The 17,874-nt window shown below is 35.0% G+C and overlaps 1 protein-coding gene across 1 annotated transcript in view; it reads right to left on the bottom strand.

Moving 5' to 3' along the window:
- KLHL1 (kelch like family member 1) overlaps window positions 1-17,874 on the bottom strand; it is a 174,380-nt gene that overhangs the window by 21,094 nt on the left and 135,412 nt on the right. Inside the window, exon 7 of the mRNA XM_079318031.1 lies at window positions 10,967-11,191. Within this exon, the coding sequence (XP_079174157.1) occupies window positions 10,967-11,191 (225 nt within the window). The remainder of the gene's footprint in view (window positions 1-10,966; window positions 11,192-17,874) is intronic.

Genomic DNA, 17,874 nt, shown 5'->3' with positions numbered 1-17,874 from the left:
CATCTCATCTGTTTTAAAATTTCCAGATTTTACTTCCTCAGCTAATTCATTTGCGCTTTCACTAGGATATGAAGAGTTTTCCTCAATTACACTTTTTATCTCATTCAGTATTTATTTTTTTGCAAGTCCTTCGTAGTTGAGTTTTATTCTCATGTATTTCCTGCTGGAAATTAAGCCATTACAATTATTTAATTCAGTTTTTGTAGGAAATTTGATTTCCCCTTAATCAAAATACCATTCTTCCTGCATTTTCATGGATTTTTTAATGACAATGAAAACTGATAAGCTCATTGCATTAATATAATGTTACTTTCTCTTTGCATTTCTTGTTACAAAGAGAGAAAAATAATATTAAGTAACTGAGCTTTTTACAGAAAATAGTCATCAATGGCTTCTCAGTTTTCATGAGAACTTTTCTGAGTTCACACAATGCAGATAGAACACTGTGAGATGTATAGTTACTGCTGACTTTTTCCCCATTGTAGAAACAAATATACTCCCTCAGTAGCTTCTTTTGCCATTTTGTGGAAGCAATTGCACAAATTGTGGCATCTGCTGGGTTGCATCTCAGTTAGCTGTGTTTAGACCCACGTGTCTATGAAGCCCCACATTTGACTCATGTTTTCTAAAAAGCCAGGTTGGCAACATTCTAAGCTACACATAAGTATTGCAACATTCTAAGCTACACATAAGTATTTTCTTTGCCCATGAGGCAGTGCTTGGAATATATATTTCAAAATATTCTAATGAGTAGTAATCATCTTGCCCAAGTATATAAATGAACATTTTATATTAGAGAGACTTATATGTATCTTATATGAAGAATTCAATAACCAAGGATTGAATTCAAGCATTTGAATTCATTCCAAGCTTATGTGCCAGGATTTCTAGGTGATTTTTGTATCACACAAATAGACTAAAGGGTAATCCCAAAGGTGTTGCTTGTAACCTCCTTATCACACAGGATGGATTGCAGTACACCTCTTCTCTGACTGAAATTACTGGACAGTCCATGACAACAGCAAATGGCAACACCACAATCAAAATCTCAAGGGACACATTCTCCAAGATCACAAAGCAAAATATTTTCCAGTAAAATTGATGAAGCAAGACTATTTTCTTTTCTGAATGTTCCAGGTCATTTGTTTTAATAGAAGAAAAAAATTAAATTCACTGTAAGTAGTCTGTGTTAAAATGTCAGAGTTCCAATCCTATTAACACGCTGTAGAATTCCTCCTCCTTAAAGAGCAAAGGTACTGAACTCTATATACCTTTCATTTTTTTTTTTAAATGATGCAGCTAATTTCTGCTTGGTCTCTTGAGATAAGATTTTTCATCCTTTTGTAGTGAAGATACTGAACAGTGTGTTAGAAGATCAGAGTTTATTTCAACTTCATGAGACAGGTTTTCATGTTCATTATGTAACCTAGAGTAAACTGATGTCAGAGAACATATTTTGTTTTCTGTTGACTATGTCCACAAGATAATAAACATCCACCTAGATTTACACTTAGAAGGTAGATGTTATAAAATATCTACATGAATGAGTTTTTCCTTTTTCTAAATATGAAAATAATTATTTCCAGCTGAAACTTGAGCCCTTATTTGTCATTAAACAAATTGTAGAGAATTCTGAAAAATGCTCTTAGCTCTTTTAGGAGAGTTTACTAAGAGAAGAGAAAGGACAGAAGGCCCTCATATATTTTCCTCCTATATGTCATCTTCAACAATTTGGCAAAACTAGTTTAAAGGGCAAAAAAAAAGAAAAAAAATTCTCTTGGAATTAATTTTTCATGTGCCACTAGTACTTTGCTCTTTTCTGACAAATGTAATAATACATTCAGAAAGGGAGTGTTTCACTCTAAGAGAATGACATTAAATAACCTAAGTAGTTATTTATCTGAACAAAAAACTAGAAATTGGCAGAATCAGAGCTTACTTTTTTAATTTGTAGAAAATAATAATTCTGAGTAATTTGTTCTACCCATCTTTTGATTAATTACTTTCATTTACCTGACACTCTGAACATTTTGGCTTTCCTAGTTCTCTAACTCAGCTGGAGAGCTGAACCAGCTATGAACATCAATTTGAAGAAAGGAAGCAACTTGTTTTCTTAAGAGGAGATATATTTTCAGCAGTATCTTAAGCAGTTAAGTGCAGTAGGTACAGTGCAGAGAAACCTTAATGTTTTCCTGAACAAAAGAAGTTCCTGGAAAATAATTATTCTAAGCGTTTTGTCTTAGGAATTTATAAAAGCAAACAGTATTCTTTCTAAACTAAATGAGATCTAAAAAATTAATAGTCCAGTTTGCAATGGCAGGCATTTTCCTTTTGATTGCCTTCACAAAGCTATGCAGCAAAAACCCTATTATGCCTAATTAGGTGCTTGATCTGTACAGTTCCAATTATTTATACTTGAAGACTGGAATGGGATTTTAAATTGCTTTTCTGTAATGTTGCAAAAAAAAAAAAAGGAGCACTGCCTATAATACTTTTAATTCTGCAGCTCCTTATCTGCCTGTTAGACCTAATTTTACAGAGTGAAATAAAAAGTGCATTAAAAAAAATAATTGTAAATATAGTTTAATACAGATATTTTTATACAAAATGCCAAAGAAAAAACTTATCTGTGGTGCTAGCTTTACTGTAGTCTCTACATATTGACATTTGTAGAGACATGAAATTTTTGGCAAGGATACACTTGTATCCAGCAACTTTTACTTTAAATAAGAACATTACCTTTCAAGAAGACAACAGACAACAGAAGACAAATCAGTGGTTTATTATCTGAGTACAAAGCTTGATCAAACAACATCCAGATTTTATTCTACCCTTTTACTCTCTTCATTTATTTACTGTCCAGGTAGAAGAACATTTTTAGCAATCTCCTTTCTCACCCACACCCACAGAATCATATTTATTAGATTTTTATTAATTGCAAGTATTATTGCTATTTCTTCTTATTCTGTTATTTCCCTCTTTAATTATTAAACCACTTTTCTTCTATAATAGTGGTATCAAAAAAGTAAAGTCTAATTTCCTTTAAATTATGCATCATGAATTAAATCACGTATTTAGTTCTGAAATCCATAATATTAACTGAATGGGAAATACAAATAGTGTTCTTTGGATGCTTCATATATGACTGCCATAGGCTAATCTTGGAATTTAGTGTGTCACTAATTGGAGAATTGGACCTGACCTTCCTTTCTTATTGAATATTCACTGACTCAGTGTTGAAAATACCTACTCCTATGTAAATTCACAAGTAAGTATCAAGATTTAAGGAATTATAGCAATATCACTGCCCTCATGGGCCAGAAGATATTACACTAACTTGCTAATACAATTCAAACTTATAAAAGCAAAGATCTGCCTGACTTTATTTACATTCAGTTTTGTAGATAAGACACTAAGTTCTCAATTCTGCCACACCATTACCCTGAGATCATGACTCAGAAATTATTGCAAGTGTTGCTGTTATGATTTGTAACCCTTTAGTGAATTGGGTCATGATATACTATTTAGTAAAAGGTGCAAAGTACAAAGAAAAGGTACTTAATGCTCAGGAAAAAAAATTAAAAATCTCTCTAATGTTCCCCATGATTAGGAGAAAAATCCAAAGCAGTAATCTCATATACATGGAAATCAATATTGCAGAGAAAATGCTTTAAAACCATCAGGCCATATTGCAACACACAGTGAAAGTAATCAGAATGGCATCTTTTTCTTGAGATTTCACATGGAAAAATAACAATAATCACACAGAAGAACTAGTCAATGTTGTCTAAAAGAAAGAATCTCAAACCAATCTCCTTCTGGGGTAAAAAATGCATCTGTACCACAACATTGCTGTGCTGTGGTAAGCCAGTCTGTTGCAGAACTCTTCCACTCAATGCTAATAATAGATGGTGATAGGTTTGGGTGGTTTTGTTTGTTGGGCTTTTTGGGAGACAATGGGTTGTGGGGTTTTCTGGGCACAGAAATCACTATATAAAGATGGAGAACGTCCACCTTAACTATAACATTGCTTTCATGAGATTCTGATGTACCCAGAAAGATCTACCATTGCAGAAAAATATATTTACAATAGGATCTCAAGCTGAACTTTTATGGGACATGAATCTTTCTCAGCTGACCACTACTGATCAAAATTATATTCCACACTATGGCACCATGCTCTGTAAATCTGGAGTATCACTGCCCAGCTTGGTAGAATTTGGTCATATCATATATGTGATACCATGAAATGCTATGATATTTTCAGTTGTCTGCATTCTCTAACAAACTAGCATCTGGGAAAATTTCCTTTATCAAGCTTCTTGGCAATGTAACAAATATTATGCAAAAATATTATTATATCATTCAAGAATTCTTTTATTTATAAATAGTTGCTCCACAATATTGGGAGATTAATTAGTCATAAATAATTACAGTTTTATCATACTAATAGGGTATGACTTAATCTGTTGGTTTCAATGCTAATTAAAGTATCTTTGTTTTACTGAACTCTTCTCCTGCCCTTTTTCTCTGGCCTCGAGATTCATAAACGCCCTTATATCCAGCATGGGATCTCAGATTCTCATGCATCTGTCTCTGCAGCTCTGTACTTTTTAATTTCCACAGAGTGGCTTCTTTTCATACAGAAAACATACAAAAAATTTGGATTTATTACATTGTTAAATTAATTAAAAAAAAAATAAATCCAGACCTAGGAATAAAATCCTACTTATTTTTTGCTGTATGTTAATGGAAGATGTAAATTCACCAATTTTGGCTCCTTAGCAGCCAGCAATGGTGATACACAAAAAAGAAGAAGCTATCATGCAAGATGGTGGAGAAAGAAGAACAAAGAGGCCTTTTATCTTCCAGATTTTATAGTTTATTTTACAGTTACAGTTACAGTTACCATGAATTGGAGTGTTAAAGCTATAACAAGCTTTTCTTTATTCTTCTAGTCTATTTTAATGGTTTCTTCTCTTCCTGCTTTCCGACAGATTGTAACTCCACAGACAAACGTATTTATTGGGTCTTAAGCACTATCTAAAATAGCTTCCTTGCTTAACTGCCACCGCAAAAGTTTTTAAAAGGGAAGATAAAATTTCAGCTCTCACTGACTTCAAAATTGTCTTTCAAACTAGGTCTAAAGAGAGGTATCATTCATCATTAAATTTTTGGTGTTGAGTAAGCAATAATCAATGTTATATTATGTTTCATGTAAGAGGCAAAACTCAGCCAACTTGTACAGTTAACAGTTTTGGTTCTTTGCTGTGTATCCGATCTACTCTGCTCATGAATACTACAACCTATGTTTTCCTGGTGGAAGGGTTTTAAAAATCTGTTGGTAGCAGTCATTCTTCAAAGGCTTTGTTTCATAACAAAATTTATTTGGCATAAAATAAAGTAGAGGTGATTGATTTCCACATCCATTTCATAAAATGCATCTTTAATACACATAATTTGACTGCAATATTCAATGTTCATTATAAATTTGTAATATCAAATATGTGTTACCCATGTGTGTCTCCTTCACTTGTTTCAGCGTAATCTATACTGATTTTGCTATTATGGATCTATTAAGGTTTCTAGTATCTGATACTTTTTCTGATATTGCACTGTAGGCTTGTTTTTAAAAGCTATTTAAATTTTACAAATTTACTATTAGAAATTACTTTATTTACTTCACCAAGGGAGAGCAATGTGATTTAAAGTATCTGCTTGATGTCAATATTTATATATATTATTATATATGTTATTATACAGAATTTTTTTTCAACTTATTGCTTTATGAAGGAATAATTCTACCAATAATTACTAAACAGTTCTATTGATGCTACTATGCTGCTGCTAGCTCTTTAAGATATTATGTAATTCATTACTATGCTAGCTTTATTTAAATAGAAGTGTTCCTAAAAATTTACTGGGTTTTGTTTTTGTTTTTGTTTTTTTTTTTGTTTCATTTCATATCTTAAATAATTTTTAAAGAATCTATGTTTTTGACATCTCTCAAATCATACACACATACAGGCATAAATACCCAATACAACATCTTTGGCTTTTTTTAAAAAAGTGCCAGTGCAACTGGAATCTAAATTATTTTTGCATTACCAGATTGTCAGTTTCCAGTCTACTCAACAGTTTTTGTTATACCTTGAGAAGCAGTAAGTGCTCCCAAACCATAAATCATTTAATCCTAAACATGCCACACTTCTTTTTTTCCCACAGAAATCAGATTATGCCATCCCAGCTGCTCTAGCCCATTGTACACATATCTTCTTAGGCAGCTGAACCCTACACAAATTCTTAGATCTCTAAAATTTTGGAGTTGCATTTTTTGCCCTAAGCCTTCACACAACATAAAACTATTTTGATAAGCAATGATTCCTTTTGAAAATACAAACATTACTTGCAAAGCGTTTCATTAATTTTGAATCAATTAATACTTTTTAAAGTATTAAATAGAATGAATTCTATCTACCCTAGGCCTATATCCTATCTGACTTGCCTCCACTTTAAGCTGTACAGGATTTTACAAGGTAAAACTATGACCTGTCAGCCTCCTTCCCACACTGAACATCTTGCAAATAGGTGTTTGACTATGGATAGTGAGATCAGTATATTTTCAAAGTCAAAACCTAAAATAGAAGCCTAGACACCTTTTACATAGCTCATTGAAAGAACAAGACAATTTAGAACACCTGCCTGAAAAGACTGCTGTTCTCCCTTAATTATACTGGAAGCCTAATTTTCTCACTGTGGCACTTAATTTTTAAAGACACGCTAAGTACCAATTTTTTAAGCTTTTCAGTTTGTTTTTTTAAAAAAATCACAGTTCCACTGGATTTGATATCTAAAATTATAATTAGTCTGTCATTGGTTCTATATTTCCTTTTTCTTTCCTCTTCTACGTAGACTATTAAGTTGAGCACAGAAATTGAAAAAGTGGATACAGATTTGCCTCATAAAACTGCTGAATTAATAAACAACAATCTGTTTTACATTTTTCACATCTTTGTTCTTTCAGTCTCTTCCTCCCTTTCCTATATGGATTTTGATTTGGTCTTCCTGTTTGTCAGGTTTCACCTTTGCCATATTTCATTTTTGCTTTTCACCAGTTTTCTGGTGTCTTATTGCTCTTTCATATTCCCTTCTGTTTTATGGACTACTCAAAAGGGATATTAGAATCACTATTACTTTAAATAATAGTTTTGGATCCCAGAGTCTGCTGTTTCTTTTTTGTACTTTAGCACCACTTATTTCCAACACTGCCATTAAAAGAGTTTTCGCTCATCTTCAATTGGCAGCTTTGAAACTGCCTAACATATACTTCTGCACTATGGACTTTCACTACAAGGCCTGTGTCCTGGTTTGAAAGGACAGGTGTCTGCCAGTAGGGGCAGAAGTTTCCCTTTTTGGAATAGAGACTTTGGTTCCACTCCCCTCCCCCAAGTATTACGATTGTTTGAATCAAGGACTCTGAGGCAGAGATAAGGGGGGGTGGGAATAACAGCTCTTTTACTAATATATCTAACTATACAAACAGAAAACAATAACAGTTAAAATTGCTAACAGAACGAAATAGATAACTCGGTGTCAGTCCCTTTAGATGCAAGCACGCTGTCTCTGTGCTTAGTCCAGAGCCCGGATTTGCCAGAGGGCAGACGGGAACGAAGGCAGGAGGGAGGGGGGAGGGGCAGCAGCGGCCACGCCGGTCTCGGGCGGGAACGGGCTCACCCTCACCGAGGGCGGCGGCTCCTCGCTCACCGTGTGTGTCCGGGGGATCAGCTGTGTCCGCAGAGGCAGGAGGCTGGAAACGGGGCAGATGCAGGGCAGGTGATCGCAGAGGGTCTGGCTCTGCTGTGCTCGGCCGCGTGGCTGAACGATCCCAGGCGTCCTCCTCCCAGCTCGCCGGAAACGCGAGTGCCCTCCCGGAAGCCTCACAGGCCCCTCCGGGGGCCGTCCCCACCCACCCCCTTTGTCTGGACCCATCAGGGACCCTGGGAGTAACCCGGCCAGCTCCATTGGCATGATAATGGGAAAAATTCTTACAATTGACACAGTAACAGAAAAACACTCAATCCCCAACAGCCTGTCAACATTTATTTCCTCATTTCTACATCAATCATCTTCTACACACATGGTTCTATATATGAAGACAGGATAAAGTGAATTGCATTACCTGGTTGTGGCCTTACTTACAGTGGGTTACATCTGAAAATTTCTTTGCTATGTCAACAAAAAGACATCCATGCAAAGGATGGGTGTTTATTTCTATCCTGTATACAGAATCCAATGCAAACTGTTCTAGCATTATTACTACATGGACATAACATAACATAGATTAGAAAACAAATAAAACAACAAATAAAAGATGCATAACTTCAGAGTAACTTCCATTACAAAGGGTATTTACTAAAATAACTTCATGGGATACCAGAAAAAATTAAAATTTAAAAAGTCAGTTAAATTCTATTAACTAAACTTCACAGATAATAATGTGATTAGATAATTCCAAATAAAGAACACCTTTCTAATGCCTCCCAAAAATTGGAATTGAATCATTTTACATGTTGTTTACAAAAACCTGAATCACTTCAATATAAACATTTTAAAGCTATTTTATAGTAAGCAAAAAAAAACCACCAAAACCCTCAAATGGTCAAGTTTGTTCCTTTTTTTCCTAGTATAGAAAAAATGCCAGTTTTTCTCCAGTCATAATCTCAGTATTCCTCAACCTTAACTATAATTGTATTTTTCAAATGTGTTGACCAAAAGCATCTGTAAAATTTTAATCCAGAATTATTTTTTAACAGATCGCCAAGGGGTTTCAATCATAGATTTGTGTCTTTCATCACTGAAACAAATATTTTCTCTATGAAGCATACCCTAATGTTGTATAACCACTGTCCTGTAGTTATAGCTAAAGTCAATGCATTTTTACCACCCTGGGGAACAGCACTGATTCCATAAAATTCTGGAACACTGGCAGAAGAGACATGATGTATTTTTGCATGTAATTAATGTATTTTCTCACATATTTTCTAATTTACAATTAAATTTAAACTTAGGAAAAATATTTAAATCTGTGAGATAATCAGTGACATTATGCCATCTGATATAGATTCCCATTGTTATTTTCTGTTGTAAGACTTGTTTAACAGCAACAGCACATATGCATATTACAAGTGTCCAATGATATGGGTGAAGGGCAGAAAAGCATGGTCATTTTGTCAGGTATTGATGCAATTGTACAATAAAGGACTTGATGATTGAAGCACAGGGGAATGGACAGGATAGTGTAGCATGTTGCATGAGTCAAGACAGGCAGGCAGCCAGAATAACCACAAAACCACTGCTGAAATGCAAAGAGTAAATTTATTTCCTACTTATTGCCTTCCTAACCAGAGGATGCCAAAGCAACGCCCAGGCAGAGACACACAAGCAGGAACACAGTAACTCAGCCCAATCTTAGCAGGTGGCTGGGCTGCTGTTTGCACCCATTTATCAAGCACCAATGCATGCACAGTTTGCCAATGTGCTGGAATCTCCTCTGAGCTTTTTATGACCTCTGAGCTTTGATCTCTCTCCCAAAACAGGTACATAAGCCCCTCCAAACACCTATGTTATATCTACACAGAAATTTTACTTCTCAAAACAGAGATAAACAGCAGTAGGCATAATATATATACATATAGGGTTCCCACACTGTTATTCTCCAGGCCTTGGCATTCCTTGGCTGCAAGGTCACTTGAGCAAATCTGCCATCCTCCTCACCTCCTCACCAAGTACTTTTAATGCTTTCATCCCTGCACGCGTCTGTGAGAGTCTGAGATGTTAATGGTTAATGGGTCAAGCATTTGCCCATTTGTGGAGGTGATAGGGTGCTTTGTTGGGGCAGGGTTTGCACTCCCTGAGGGGTAGGAGGTGAATTTTTTGGGTGGATGATGGTGAAGCCTCTGGTCTGCATAAATCAGAGTGGGTGACCATCCACTACTGGAGGCCAATAAGAAGCAGACCTTGTGGAGTCAGGGTAGTTTTTTTTACCATGCCAGTGTCCTCCCTTACACAATCTGGTTCAGTTGCAAAATTCCCCCTCCTGCTCTCCAGCCACCTTACCTCCTTGGAAGATCAGATTCACATGGAATATTGACATTTACACATAGGCATGGGAGCATTCATCCCTTCTGGTGGCTCAACTGTGCTGACATGAGAGGCAGCTGTCATGTCACAAACCATTGAACACTTTCCCCTGAATGCACCCCCAGTCTCATTTCAGTGTGGATCAACATGATCTACAGTGTTGCAAAAGACAGTACAAAACTCAAATCCATTGAATTCTGTGTTTTGTGGGCTTCCCCCACTCCCAATGGATCAAGACTGTGATCACTTCAAACAATACACACCTAAGCTGCAACACTCAAGTTTAATCATTGATCCACAGGCGGTAATATCTTTCTACTCTTCTCCTTTCTTTCTCTCTTTTTCTTTTCCATATGCATTTTATTAAATGTTATTTTTATGCTTTATTATATATTGCTGTATTGCAGATAATAATAACCAGATAATAATAACTAAAATGGCTACATACCTGCTTCCCATTGCAACCAAACAGTTCTAAAATAAGCCCTACATGTATATATTTACAAACACCAATTATTCAGTGTGGTCTAACTGCCCCAAGGGATCTGTTAACAAGATCCTGGGTTATCCTTGCCTTCTAGAGTAAGTCATAACAGTGTCTTTCATTTCTATTCTTGGTGACTTTTCAATAATTCTATCACACCACGGGGTTTAAGCAAAATGGAAAATGCACAGTTCAGTTTTCTACATCTTGTAACAACAATATTGTAAAGCCCAGTTATTGTTACTGCTCAGAATGATACAGTAGCTTAAAAGTATTGAGTTTTCCATTAAAAGTTACATAGATAAAAAAATGTGGCAAGTTTAAAAAATATTTTTTTCTTACCTAAGCCATGTCTATGTGTTGACATAGGTGGTAACACAGTCCAGGCCTTGGTCTTTGGATTGTAACATTCAACAGTGTTTAATGTTTTTAAACCATCCCGGCCTCCAATGACAAACAGCTTGTCATCGATGACAGCAACACCAAACTGAAGCCTCCTGCCATTCATGACTCCAGCCTGAATCCATATGTTTGTTCTGAGATCATATTTTTCAATAGTTGTAGCTCCTGATGAGACATAAAAGCACAACTACAAATATCAAAATTATAGATGCATTTAAATTTATGCTTAAGAGAATAGCTTAATAATACATCTGAAATGTAGCCAGTGCTTTATTTTAACATACACATAACAGTGCTTTGCTTCCAACGATTAAGTATTGTACAGAAAAAAAAAAAAACCCCAAAAAAAATTATAAAGCTTTACTCTTTGGAACTAACATAGTAAAATGTTATAATTCCATAGAAAATAATTCTCTTAGCATTCATTCATTCTGTGGAATTAACAAGCAATGAACAAAGTTCAAACAAACATCATGAAAGCAGTAGTTTTGTTAACTGGACTAAAAAAAAACCCCAAAAACAACATTATTTAAATTCAATTTGTATGTAAGTATAGCAGAGGAGCAATAATGTACACTGGATATATTAAACTCCCTCCCAGTTTTATTAAGCCACAAGATATGTGAAGCAAATCTTGCTTTCAATTTAGAGAGATATACTTATCTTTTTGACCCTAGTTTAAAACAGACAGTAAATTCATTAATAATTAGGTTTGAAAGAACCTAAAATATACGGTTTATTTGATACAGTTTCTTACAGGTACTGCAGGGCATATTATAATGATGTATATCCATAAAATTGTAATGCTTTATATGTTGAATCTATTCATGTTGAAAGCTAGAATTGTAGCACATGAGTTGTGTAAAACTGTTTACTTCAATGGTAAAAAGTACAGCTTAAAAAATTTTGTTATTCTGATTTCAAAAAATTAAACTTCCATAATAGAGTCTTTGAATTATGCTCAGCAACATATTTTCTAATTTTGGCTAAGTCTGAGTTGCCACAATTTTTTACTATAACATTTTATTATTACATACTGAGAACCTAACCCAGGAGTTCCTGGACTGCTTAATCTGTTTGTCCAATAAGGTGCCTTCAAAATTTTAAATTATGATGATGATGAGGAAGATGATAGGATGATAAAATGCTAACAATAAAAATGGCAATGAGAATAATGACAAAAATCACCAACACAAAGTGAAATAGGTGTCAGTCCTATAAGATCATTATAATCAGGAACACGAATATAATACATTATAGAGTGCAATTCAGACAAGAAAAGGAGATCTCTTAAAAAACAGTAATTATTTTGATCGCAATGATTCTGCAATAGTAACATTCAAAATATCTTGAAACAAAAAGGTGGTGGAGCAACTGAAAGGTATCACCAGCAGAGACTTTAGGATATCTTCAATTGCAGATTATTGAAAATTTATTTTTATAATATTTAGACTGTCCATCATTCCCATACATATGGTAAAATATTCCCACAGCTTTGACTTTAAAAGAGAATAAACTTCTACCTTTCCTAGGAAGAAAACTGGGAACTTCTGACAAAATAATAGGTTATTTTCTTTAGCACAACTATTTTGATCTTGAAAGCAAAAGGATTTTCTGCACCTAGGAGAGGAAGCAAAATCTTGACACCAATAGGATTTTATTAGACAAATTAGTATAGCTATTTAAGAGTCAGGTCCTCTGGGTACATAAAATCAATACCATATTGGAATATTGATTTTTCATCTGTCGTATATTTTATGGCTTGAATATATTTGCATATAATACTCCAAATGAAATTATTATTACATTGCCAACGGTTGACATCACAAATTTGCTCTGAAACAGAATAAAAGCAGAAGATCTATAGTGTCCAGGGGTGCATCAAACACAGCACAAACAACAAGGCCATTGCTTTTTCTTGATGATGACACCTTTGAGCTACTTTTGTTAAAATCTCCTGCTACTGAGTGAAGCGTACAAAACATCTGTTTACCCATTTTTTTGGAATCTTAATTCACAGAAGAGTAATATCATTCTTAGATTCTCTCACAGCCTTTTCTGCTAATTCTATATTGACCTTAAAGTAAAAGCTACTGGAGCTAAGAAATTAATAAACATTAAGGTTTTGGGAAATTTCTTGGAAATCTGTTTTAGAAATTAAGCAACTGATTATATTTTATGCCTTTGGGTAGTAGGTCTGTCTTTGCCAGAAGTCTAAATGAATCATAGAATAGTATAATTGCAGAATCATTTAGGTTGAAAAAGACATTTAAAATCAATCACCCTGTAACCTAGCACTGCCAAATCCTCCACTAAACCCCAAGTGTCATATCTACACATCTTTTAAATACCTCCAGGGATGGGGATTCCATCACTTTTCTGGGCATTTCCAACACCTGTTAACAATTTCAGTGAAGCAACATTTCTTCATGTCCAATCTAAACCTCCTCTGGTGCAATTTGAGGCCATTTCATGTTGTCCTATCACTTGTTACTTGGGATAAGAGACTGACACCCACCTAGCTACAACCTCCTTTCAAGAAGTTGCAAAGAGTGGTAAGCTCTTCCCTTTTTTCCAGGCTAAAGAACCTCAGCTCCCTCAACCACTCCTCACAAGATTTACAGTCCATACCCTTCACCAGCTCCATTGCCCTTCTCTGGATACACTCCAGTTCAACATCCTTCTAGCAGTGAGGGGCCCCAGAACTGGATGCAGGATTTGAGATGCTGACCAGTGCTGAGCACAGTGCACATAAAATCAGCAACTACACTGCAGGATGATGAGTCACTCTTTGCTGCCAGATCTGGAAGGAATATAGAGTATCCCACATGGAACTATCAGAGAGAGGGACAGAACCCTATCCCCACTCACCTTCATCACCTCTAAGGTGAGAGCAGTGTCTAGGATTTTACACCACCATGCTGTGGTGCAATGGAGGAACAGTCACTTGCACAGGTGCTGGTACCAGCAACAAGTGAAAATTGGTAGCATCACATGCCAGAAAATCCTCTCCTCTCTGCCATAACCAGTGGATGGCAGTCAGCAGAGCCAGCTCCTAGCTGAAGCAACTTCCAAACTGTGCAAACTCAAAGAAATGAGCTGTGTTGGTTAATACTGTCTACCCCAGCCTGTGCAGGCAGTGAAAGGATGTTTTAGCAATGTCACAAATCTGTAGACAAGGACTTTTTCTAATCCCTATGAAAAAACCTAAGTAATTCTGATATGTTTCAGAAAACCAGAAAATTCAATTTCCCAAGAATATGAGGATGGAAGGAAGCAATCTGGAAGTGACTGGCATGTATTTGTATGGAAATTGGAAATGCAAGCTTAATGTAAAGACATAAATAAAATAAAAAAAGGAAAAAATTCATTATTCATTTTTAGTTGAAGCATATCTATCTAATAGAGATAGACATATTTTTTTACAAAACAAAACAGATGGAATACCACAGAATAAGTAACACACACATAGACCCCCCAAAAATACTAACTATATTTAAAAGTATATAAAAATATATATGAAATTATATTTTTAAATTTATTCTATTATTGTTTCCTTCATTTGCATATCACTAGTGCTTTTTGAGTGGTCTAATGGTAAAGAGGAAACAAATTACAATTACTCAGTAGACTGTCTTTAAGACAGTGGATATGAAACTGTAAAGATGAAAAAAAAAAAGACACAGAATATCGAAGATTTTACAATAAAAGTACTACACACACAGACAATTTCTCTATACACACACACAAATGCACAAACTCCTATTTTTCAGATGGACAGAGCTCTAGAACTGACTAAGTTCATAATGTAACACTGAAGAGAGAGTATATGAAAAAGGCATAGTGAGGTAAACCAGAATTCATTTAATAGCTAATAGCATGATAAAGAAAAGTGTGTAGCAAATTAAAAAACTATTCCATAAATGTAGCAGCACAAATAATTTCTGGTAAGAACATAAGGATGTTTTTTGATGTTCTGTGTACATTTCTGTCTTTTTTTTATTTTTCCCCTAACTTAAATTCTTCTTAGGATCCAGCTGGGCATTGGATGAAATTAGTTCTGTGTATTGTGCATATGGGCATTATAAACCCTGATTAATCAAGGTCTATGAAGTAATGAGAGACCTACAGAGAAAGAAAACTTCAGAAATGAAATGCCATAGATGATCAGGGTAATTTTGCACTAATGTCCAACTGCTGCTGACAATTCCTCTGTGTATGCAGCAGGGATGAAAACCATCCCACCACCCCACGTTTCTGATGAAACAGTAAAATAGCTCTCACAATTTCACCTTTAGCTACGAAGCAGTATAGCATTACAATAAATAGAAATTTCTATTTCTTTGTTTTAGTTGTCATTTTTAAGCATGTGAATTTGTGAAATTGTTTTGGTGAAACCCTTCAAATGATCCTCTAATTATCTTCTCTTAAACTTTGTCTTTTTCTAAAATTAAGCATATTTCATTTCCTTGCTAATGAATTTTTGTAGAAACCTGATTGTCATTCTCACATTTTTTGCATAGTTGATGACTGAAGACTAATAATATAGTAAGGCCATTGAATGAAGAAGAATATTTGGATAGCAATATTATTTGCGACCCAGTATTTTAAGTCAAATGCAGAAATACCTAGAAGTCTGTCCTTCAAAGATATTTAAAGTATTTTTTGAACAAATTGAAATAGGCTACATTAAGTAATGAAGATCATCTGAGACTATGAATGCAATATATTTATTGTAGCTAGGAATGAATGCAGAACTTCTCATGTAAATAAAGTGAAAATTGCTTCAAAAGCAGATGAAAATCTCCCCCTTGCCAAACTATCTTTGTATTTAATGTAAACATTTCCACATAAAAGTAACTTTTTTTCCCTTTTTGGTAGAATGATTCCGTATTTAAACCCATGAAGAAGGGTAGCAGTTCTACATTTATCATCAGAAAATTTCTAATTTTTTTTCCCTGTAAGACTTTCTGCTGATTTTGCTATTACTAAAGCTGTTGCTGACATGTACTCTGATAATTTTGCTCAAGATTTAGAGATGCTGCTGTGAGTAGGTGCAAAGTGATGACCTTGATCTAGTGATCTGCAACATTACATTTTGAACTGAAAAGATGGTGACTCAAGTGGAACGAATGTGACCTAAGGAGGTTACTGATGCAGATACCAAGAAGACTATTTTGGAAAATAAACAGCTATACAGAAAATGGGAGCATAGGGTAGCAGTTCATTACTCTATAATAAGACTGCTGGAAATTCATTTAAGCACTCCAAAATCTGAAACACATACACAAAAATAATCTTAATATTTTTTTGGTGAAAACATGCTTTAAAATGTCAGAAGGATTTTCCATATACTGATATGAAATAAAAATCAGAGAACCATTGGGGGTGTTTAATCATTCTATATGAGCAGAATTCTCTAAAGCCAATACAAGTTTTTTCTACCAATCTTTATATTCGTGAGTGTATCACAACTGACAGCTTTTCAACAGTGATTTTAGGCAATGTCTTTGATGTTATGCACTTTGTTTTATAGTACAGTGTTATGTGTTATTACATAAAACATTCATGGTTTATTTTGTATTTTTATGTAGTCTAAAACTTACAAAAATTCCTTTTTTTAATGATTTATGTCATGTCTTATGATAGTCTATCTTTTCTCAGCAACACATTCACACCTCTTCTTTAAAAATAGTTCTGTTCCCACTGAAAATTGCGCAAATAATGTGTTAACAATTAAAAAAAAAAAATTCTACACGTGGACAAATGCAAATTCTGGGGGAACTACATATTCTGCAGGAGGGGTGTGCAGCCACTGGAGCTCCCACCAGGGGGGAGCAGATGATGGTGACCTACACAAGCTGTGTATCTGTGTTTGAATGTCTATGTACATGTGTGACTGTGACTAGAACACAGAGGGATTTGGTCAAGAAGAATGTTAAGAAATTTAAAGATGCATATTCATATTTTGCAAGTGTCTAGTACAGCAGTTTATATAATGCATGATTGATATTGATTCTAAACATATGGTTCATCTGATTGGGAGTTTGTTACGTACCATAACTAAATCAATAAGCTTCTTTGATCATGATTTGGTTAAATAATCTGAACTGAGCAGTCTGGTGCTGCAACAGTACCAGTTTCCCATAAACCGCAGCCTTCCTTCATTATTTTCCATTCTAGATGTAGAGATGCTCATCCACACTGCTTAGCCCTTAACTCAGTTCCTGGGAGACTCTCTTTTGTTGCAATTACTTCCCTCTCAGGTAAACCTGCTGCACAGGGTGCTATTCCTAACCTTTATGGAAAGGATGCAGATAATGCTGATTGGATTCTATATGGTGACATCTGTAGTTCAAAAAGGTAATTGTGTTTATTTGGTTTTCCAGTCCAGAGTATTAAAAATACGGTGAAAGCTCTACTGAAGATTACTTGGATGTTCTTGTTCTCGACAATAGAGACCTTTGGAGCATTTCCTAGAATTTGGCATGGCAATTTGTGAGGTGGCTGAAGGTGCAAGATAAAGCTGGAAGACTGTACTGGGAGATGCCACCATTTTTCAAGCCTTATCCACACTGGCTGGTGGTGGATTCTGGCTGGTTCCAGATCTGAACTATTTAAACAACAAGATTCAGAATTTGTTGTGGTTTACTCTAATGCCAATATCAGTAGTGACAGTCATTAATGAAACTGTGGTGAAAGAAAGAGAACATAGAAAAAGATAAGGTTTCTGATAGCATAGAGGTTTCTAAGTTATCCATTTGCCAGGCATGTGTCTTGTCTAGCTCACCAAAGATTTTTGGTGGTGTTTTTTGCTGTTTCCCCTTTTTTGATTGGTTGTTTTGGTT

Source organism: Erithacus rubecula, assembly GCF_903797595.1.
Source record: "Erithacus rubecula genome assembly, chromosome: 1".
NCBI classification, from domain to species: Eukaryota; Metazoa; Chordata; class Aves; order Passeriformes; family Muscicapidae; genus Erithacus; species Erithacus rubecula.
This window is presented reverse-complemented; position numbering and strand designations above follow the sequence as displayed.